The sequence below is a fragment of the Neltuma alba genome, unplaced genomic scaffold, assembly GCF_004799145.2.
Source record: "Neltuma alba isolate B1F8T4 unplaced genomic scaffold, ASM479914v2 tig00011742_pilon, whole genome shotgun sequence".
In the NCBI taxonomy this organism is placed as follows: domain Eukaryota; kingdom Viridiplantae; phylum Streptophyta; class Magnoliopsida; order Fabales; family Fabaceae; genus Neltuma; species Neltuma alba.
This window is the reverse complement of record NW_021636370.1, coordinates 6,633-14,218: the sequence shown is the minus strand read 5'-3', so window position 1 is coordinate 14,218 and position 7,586 is coordinate 6,633. Positions and strand designations below refer to the sequence as shown.

Genomic DNA, 7,586 nt, shown 5'->3' with positions numbered 1-7,586 from the left:
ATGGCTTCAGTTGTGCATAACTGAAGCCATATGTATTGACCTATGGCTAAGAACAGAAGCCGTAGGTGCGTGATTATAACTTCTTTTGTGCATGTTGTGCATAATTGAAGCCATACATATTGACCCACAGCTTTTGTTCTTATTGTGCATAAATGAGGCCATACATATTGACCTACGGATACGGCTTCTGTTCTGTAGAGAACAGAAGCCTACGTTGGACATATGGCTTCTGTTCTCTGCAGAACAGAAGCTGTAGGTTGGACGTATGGCTTCTGTTCTCTGCAGAACAGAAGCCGTAGGTAACTTATGGCTTCTGTTATACACTATAACAGAAGCCATATGTCTAGGTAGTGTTTTTTTAAAAATATTTTTAATTAAATAATAATTGCACTTAAAAACCTGTTAATACAACCAACTATATCTAATATTAAATATAACCACCAATTTACAACGTTTTTTTACAACCAAACCACATGAATTGTCAACAAAAGTATGAACCTAGTATTAACATGTTTAACAAAAGGATAAATATGTAGAACTTGCTATACATCACCTTCTATTCTAATTTTGTTAAATTCAAGAAATACTCTGACCATATGCTGCGTATTTCTCTCATCTGTAAATCAGAATATGGGTCCAAATTTTGAAAATGCTGCCAAATGGAAAAAATTGTAACATCAGTAATATTAAAAACAACTCAATATTTATACTAGAATTATTATTTTCATATAATATTATTACCTTGTGGAATGAGTTGGTTATACCCCCAGAGATGATTTCATACATATACCTCATCACATAATATCCACATTCCACATCTTTTAGTTGTTTATGGCACTACAAATATACACAAAACAAGAGTGATCAATATAATTAATCTCACCATTGTTTAAATTTAAAATACATACCTTTACATAAACCCAATTGACAAAACTTGGCTATTCTTTCTCATCAATTTAGAGTGCATCTTCAAAGATCTATTTATATCAAATACTTGTAAGAAATTGATTTATAATGATAATATATTTGCAAAATAAAGTTACACACAATACTTACGATTCAAGAACTCCTTTCATATCTTCACTTACTTCCCATTGCAGAGAACAAAACCAATATATGGTCCAGTCAGATGGACAGATAACAGCAAGCCTCCAATGACCACTACAACATGAGTTAACATTAACACCATATCATTAAGAAAGTTTTTATTTAATTAAGAGGTGAATTAGAACGAAGTACCTTTCTATAATTGGTGCAAACCAACACTTTTTATTTCCTTCTTTAATCGTACTTCCAATGTATGATGTTCTCCCACTGAAAGTATTTCCGGTTGGTTGAATATGATGTGGACATAAGAATCCATAATTATTAGCCCTACCCAATTCTTTGCAAAGATTGTGGAGATACCTATAAGAATGAAAAATAAGTTAGTAAGAAAATTAAAAACAACATATATGTAAAGTTAAAATAAAATTCATACTTACATGAGACAAAATTGAATTATTGATATGTTTAGCAAATCAAAAGCAAGAAATTCAGCAACATCTCTCTTGAAGATTGTTAATTCAATAGCTCGCCCCACAATCTCTCTACTCATATTTAGTTGAACAGTATTGTCCATATCAACAAAAGCTAAAGCTAGCTGGCTCAAGCTATCTCGCTTTGGTTTGGCACTACGTTCAATAGCATGTTGAGGATTTGAATCAAAAGAATCCTTTGATTGGTAGACTTCCTAATCAATGACAAATATAAAATTAGAAATGCATACCATGTGAATTAGGAAGTGAAAGATCATAAATAATTCATACCTCAGTGGTAGTGGTAACTAGATGCCTTAGCCAAAGAATGAAATTATGTTTAGCTTGTCCCACTGTTTTTACCTCCTCATCAGGGAATGGCACTAATGCATTAGCATCCACAACCTCTTCAACCACCACCTTCACCTGGTAATCTAGAATCTCTTGATGATGGATCCTTGTTGCAAATTTGTATACCTTTCCATGTGCAACTAAACGTTTATTAGGATCCTCTACATAAAGCATACATGACACTTCTTCTGCCACACAACTACCTTTTGTACTTAGAGGCATAGAAGGTTGTTGTGCTTGCAAAGACTGCGAATGCATCGAACTAAAAGATTTCATCATTGATTCCATTTGCATAATTTTTTCTTGAAAATCTTTTTCTAGTGCTGTTACTCTTGCATCAGCTTTCTTTTCTGCTTCCTCTATCATCATTTGCACCTGCTGTAATGGTACACCTTTTGGGCCGTGATTAGAAGGTGGTGGTCCAAAGTATTCTCTAATACCGACACTTCTTGGTAATCCTCTAACGCGGCCAGGGTGCTCTTCCTTCTCTAATGCTGTGGTTAAGATATCCTGCCTACCAGTAGGAACAAAGGTTCCTTGAGTAACTGCTTCTTCCAAGGAGTCCTATGACAAGTAAATAGGAAATGCAATCAGAAAACTATTCCTTTAGCATATAACAAGTTTGTTAATTACAAAATACTTACAATCTTTTTTGCTACTTCTCTAGCCTTTTCAGTAAGAAACTCCCCTTTCTTATTCATTCGAGCTCTCTTCCATGCTTGAGCACGATTGACAGGAGATGGAGGAGAAACATCTCCATCATCCTTCGCCTCTGCAAGTTGTCTCTTAGCCTCCCATTTTTCTTCCATCATTTTGTTGTTCAGCAATGCATAACCTCCACGAGACAAGGTATGGGGGTATAGATTTTTTTCCTGTTTCTCCTTACCTCTTTTTCTTTTTTCCTAATAAAACAATGAAAAATATTTATAAAAAAGCAAACATTAAATAAATACTACTTTAACATCAAATTCTTCTTTTACTTACCAAAAAATCAGAATTGTATCTGCTTTCAACAAATTTCATCCATGTCATTTCATCAATATATGAGTATTTCTGCCAAGGCTTTTCAAAGTTACTGTCATCATCAACATCATGATCACTTTCACTGCCCTTTTCATTAAATATATAATTTCTTGTGAGTTTGGACTTAAAGTCCCTCCACCGCGCTGCTGCATAAGAGAGCCACTTCTCCTTCATAAACATTGTATCAGGTATGTCATAAGTAATCTGCAAAAGGAACACATGTAAGCAATAAAATTAGTAATAACATATACTACAATATAATAGCTAAATAAAAAGTAGATATAGGATGCAATGAGAGGTACCAGTATAGTATCCCAAACTTCATTTCTATCATTTTGTTTCACTTTATCCCATTCATCTATCAAAATGCTAATTTTTTGACGTGCAACAAGTGCAACAAAACTTCTAAATGTGTTCCCTTCTTTCCAATCAATTGGCTCTCCTCTCTTATCAAATTCAATATGAATCTTGCCTCCATCTGCTTGAGCTAATTTAGTAAGCCGTGTGACGCCTTTTTACAATTTTTTGACTTTGTGGTTTTGTTGCCAATACTGGATGAATTCTCCATGTATACCTTTGAAAATAGGAATATAAATGAGTTCAATAACAAAAGAATAATAAATTAAAATTATAATCAAACATATCAAAAGAAACGATGTTGAAAAGCTTACACAAAAGTTAAAAACACCTCTACTAATATTGTTGTCATAAGAGTTTGATTAATTATGATTAAGTCTCCCATAAACCTTCATCATGATCAGTCCTTACGCCATACATATCATCTTCTTTATCACCATGCTCACTTGTTATGCTATGTACACCATCTTCTTTATCTTCTTCATCCAATTGAGGCATGGTTGACATAGAAAGAGGAGTCTCACCAATGTCACAATAAGATTCATCATTCTCTTCATAAGCAATCAGGCTTTTCCCATGTAGAACCACGGACCAATTTTTATCAATTGGATCTGTGACATAAAAGACTTGCTTTGCATGAACTGCCATAATAAAAGGATCCTCCTTATGACCTACTTTGTTAAGATTTATCAGTGCAAGACTTGACATATCTATTTTAACACCATTATTGCTATCAACCCATTTACACTTGAAAATTGGCACTTTGAATTTATAGTAGTCAATTTCCCATATTTCTTCAATAATCCCAAAATACTGCATGGATGCCCATTTAGGATTTTTATCTTTAGAACTAGAGAAGTGCATTGCTTCTGCAACTACCATAACACCGCTGTTTTGCATAGTGCTCTTATCATCTTGATATTTTGTGTAGAATGAATAGCCATTGATGTCATATCCACTCCAAGTTGTGACATTATAGTTAGGCCCACTAGCTAGCCATCTTACTGTATCAGAAACATTGAACTTTTGACGATCTTGCTTTACCTTTGCCTTAAACCAAAGCGAGAAACATTTATTGTGCTCACTTAGCAACCATTTATCTGCCTTTTTAGGGTTTTGAACCCTTAATTCCTCTTTATGCTCAAACAAGTAATCTTGAACTTCATCAATGTTATTTAAGATGTACATATGCGCTTGTTCTACATCATCACGCTTCATAGGCCTCACATTAAACCCTCGCGTCCCTTGACCTGCAACTCTCATTCCCTTATGGCGAGACTCAGGAAGTCCTATAGGTTTTATTCCAGATAGGTATTCAGTACAAAACTCAACAACCTCTTCAGCAACATATCTTTCAACAATAGACGCTTCAGGTCGATGTGGGTTCTTCACATACCCTTTAAGGATTTTCATATATCGCTCAAATGGGTACATCCAACGCAAATAAACTGGGCCACACAACTTTATCTCTCTCACCAAATGTATAATTAGATGTACCATGATATCAAAAAATGACGGCACAAAGTACATTTCAAGTTGGCATAAGGTAATGACAATATCATTCTGCAATTCATCCAATTTCTCTGGGTCAATGACTTTACTACATATGGCATTGAAGAAGGAACATAATCTAATTATTGTATTTCTCACCTTTTTCTCTAATATGTCTCGAATTGCTATTGGTAAGAATTGTTGCATCAAAATGTGGTAATCATGGGACTTCATGCCTACTAATTTTAAATCCTTCATTGATACAAGCTTTTTGATATTTGAAGAATATCCTTGTGGCACCTTAATACTTTGTAGACATTGACAAAAGCTTTTTTTCTCTCTTTTCGACAAAGTATGATAGGCTGGGGGCATGTAAGTTCTCTTTCCATCAGTTCTTGGACCCAAGTGTGTTCGAATCCCCATTTCAAGTAAGTCTAATCTTGCTTTCTTACCATCCTTGCTCTTTCCCTTTATATTTAATAGTGTTCCAATTAGACTTTCACACACATTTTTTTCCACATGCATCACATCAATACTATGCTTTACCTCAAGATATTTCCAATAAGGGAGATCAAAAAAGATAGACTTCTTCTTCCAGAGATTCTTCTCAGTTACTCTTTTTTGGCTTTTACCCAATACTGTATCAATGTCTTTCACCCGTTCATATACTTGGTCTGCAGTAAGTGGCTCTGGAGGGTCCCTATACTCTTGAAAGCCATTAAATTCCTTTTTCTTCCTTCGATAAGGGTGTCCTGGTTCAAGAAATCTTCGATGACCAAGATAAACTGTCTTCTTTCCATGTGATAACTGCTGGTGAGATGTCCTGTCTTCACATATAGGGCATGCATTGTGCCCTTTAACACTATATCCGGATAAGTTTCCATAAGCAGGAAAATCATTTATTGTGCAAAAAATCATAGCTCTTAACTTAAAAGACTCTTCATGATATGCATCAAATACATCTACACCTACCTCCCACATCATCTTCAAATCATCAATCAACGGTGCTAGATAAACATCTATATCATTTCCTGGCTGTCTTGGGCCAGAAATCATCAAATATAACATAATATACTTGCGTTTCATACACAACCAAGGAGGTAGATTATAAATCACTAAGAGAACAGGCCATGAGCTATGTTGACTGTTAAGATTTCCATAAGGATTCATCCCATCTGTGCAAAGTCCAAGCCTAAGATTCCTAGGCTCATTACTAAATTCAGAAAATAATTGATTAAACCTTTTCCATTGAGAAGAATCAGCAGGATGTCGAAGCATTCCGTCAGTTTTCCTTTCTTCAACATGCCATCTCAACTTCTTTGCCTCATTTGCATTAGCAAATAAACGTTTAAATCTTGGTATTATAGGAAGATACCACAATACCTTTGCAGGAGGCCCCTTAGAAATAACATCACCACCCTCCATCTCTTTTACTTTATAACGTGATGTCCCACAGACCGGACATGCATCCAGCTCATCATATGCTTTTCTATATAATACACAGTCATTGGGGCAAGCATGTATCTTTTTATATCCTAATCCCATTGGACACAATATCTTCTTTGCCTCATAATTACGATCTGGAAGTATATTACCTTCTGGAAGCATATCTTTCAACAATATAAGCAACTCTGTGAAACTCTTATTACTCCACCCATTTTTTGCTTTTAAGTTGACTAGCTTTAACACTGCTGTCAACCTTGTGTACTTTGTACACCCAGGATATAAAGGCTTTTCGGCATCATTGCACAAGTTACTATATTTATGTAATTGCTCAACAACATCAACACCTACATCATGAATCATATCTTCCACTCGCTCATCCATATCCATATCATCTTTCTCAATCTGGCACACTTTATGTTTTTTAGACTCACCATGCAATACCCATTGTCTATATGCTTTGTAGAACCCAAAACAAATCAAGTGATCCTTTATTTCTGTTGTAACTTGTCGCAACCCATTCATACATTTAACACAAGGACAATAAAACAATCCATTGTTATTAGGAACATTATTCTTTGCAAATTCCAAAAACTGATCCACCCCACGCTCATATTCGTCACTTGTTCGTAGAGCGTCAATCCAACTACGATCCATGATTACCTAAATCAAATATCAACACCTTATTATTTTTTAAGGTAATAAAAAACCCAGCAGCATGACAGCTTAAAAAATGACGTCTCCCATGCATTAAACCCTCAATTTAACCTTGTTATCTCCTAATCAAACATATATTCCAGCAAATCTCAATGGTATTTCTCATTTACACTAACTCCAGAGCAATGTGACTTTTATCAACTCTGATCAAATTTAATTCAACTTCAAAGCTATACATTACAAATTCTAACTTCATTCAAACTCTATAAGTTCTAATTCAACTTCAAAGCAATATGATACCAAATGAAACAACAGGGCAAGTTTTCAGAGTCAATATGATATTCTAACAAATATAATCTCAATAATACTCATCAATACTAACTCTAGAAAAAAAGTGACAATTATCAAATATCATCGAAAAAAACTTTGGTCAAAGAATGATTAAAATTTTATTAATATGAGAAATTATATATTATAAAAAAATGCATTATTTATTTGTAACCAAAGTAATTTCGTGCATGTTACATCAAGTATTATGCATATGCATCAATTCTATTTCACATTATCATCTATTTTTGTCCCTTTTCGACATATATAATAAATTAAATCAAATCAAACATATTTAGTCCTCAAGTATAACAGCTCATCTATATATTCGTTTTTGTTTCTATCAAATTGACTGGTATTGGTTCAGCAACAGATCAATCAAGAACAATAGGAACAGAAGAAGATGCACCAACGACATCC

General features: G+C 34.3%; 1 protein-coding gene across 1 annotated transcript; it reads right to left on the bottom strand.

Annotated features, from left to right (window-relative positions):
- Window positions 1-3,620: 3,620 nt before the first annotated feature.
- On the bottom strand, window positions 3,621-6,839 carry LOC114717527 (uncharacterized). The gene has a single exon (XM_028902688.1). The coding sequence runs from the start codon at window positions 6,837-6,839 to the stop codon at window positions 3,621-3,623; it is 3,219 nt and encodes a 1,072-aa protein (XP_028758521.1).
- Between the last annotated feature and the right edge of the window lie 747 nt (window positions 6,840-7,586).

Excerpts from the sequence above, each read along its gene's own strand:
- LOC114717527 (XM_028902688.1), bottom strand. The coding sequence starts at position 6,839 with ATGGATCGTAGTTGGATTGACGCTCTACGAACAAGTGACGAATATGAG.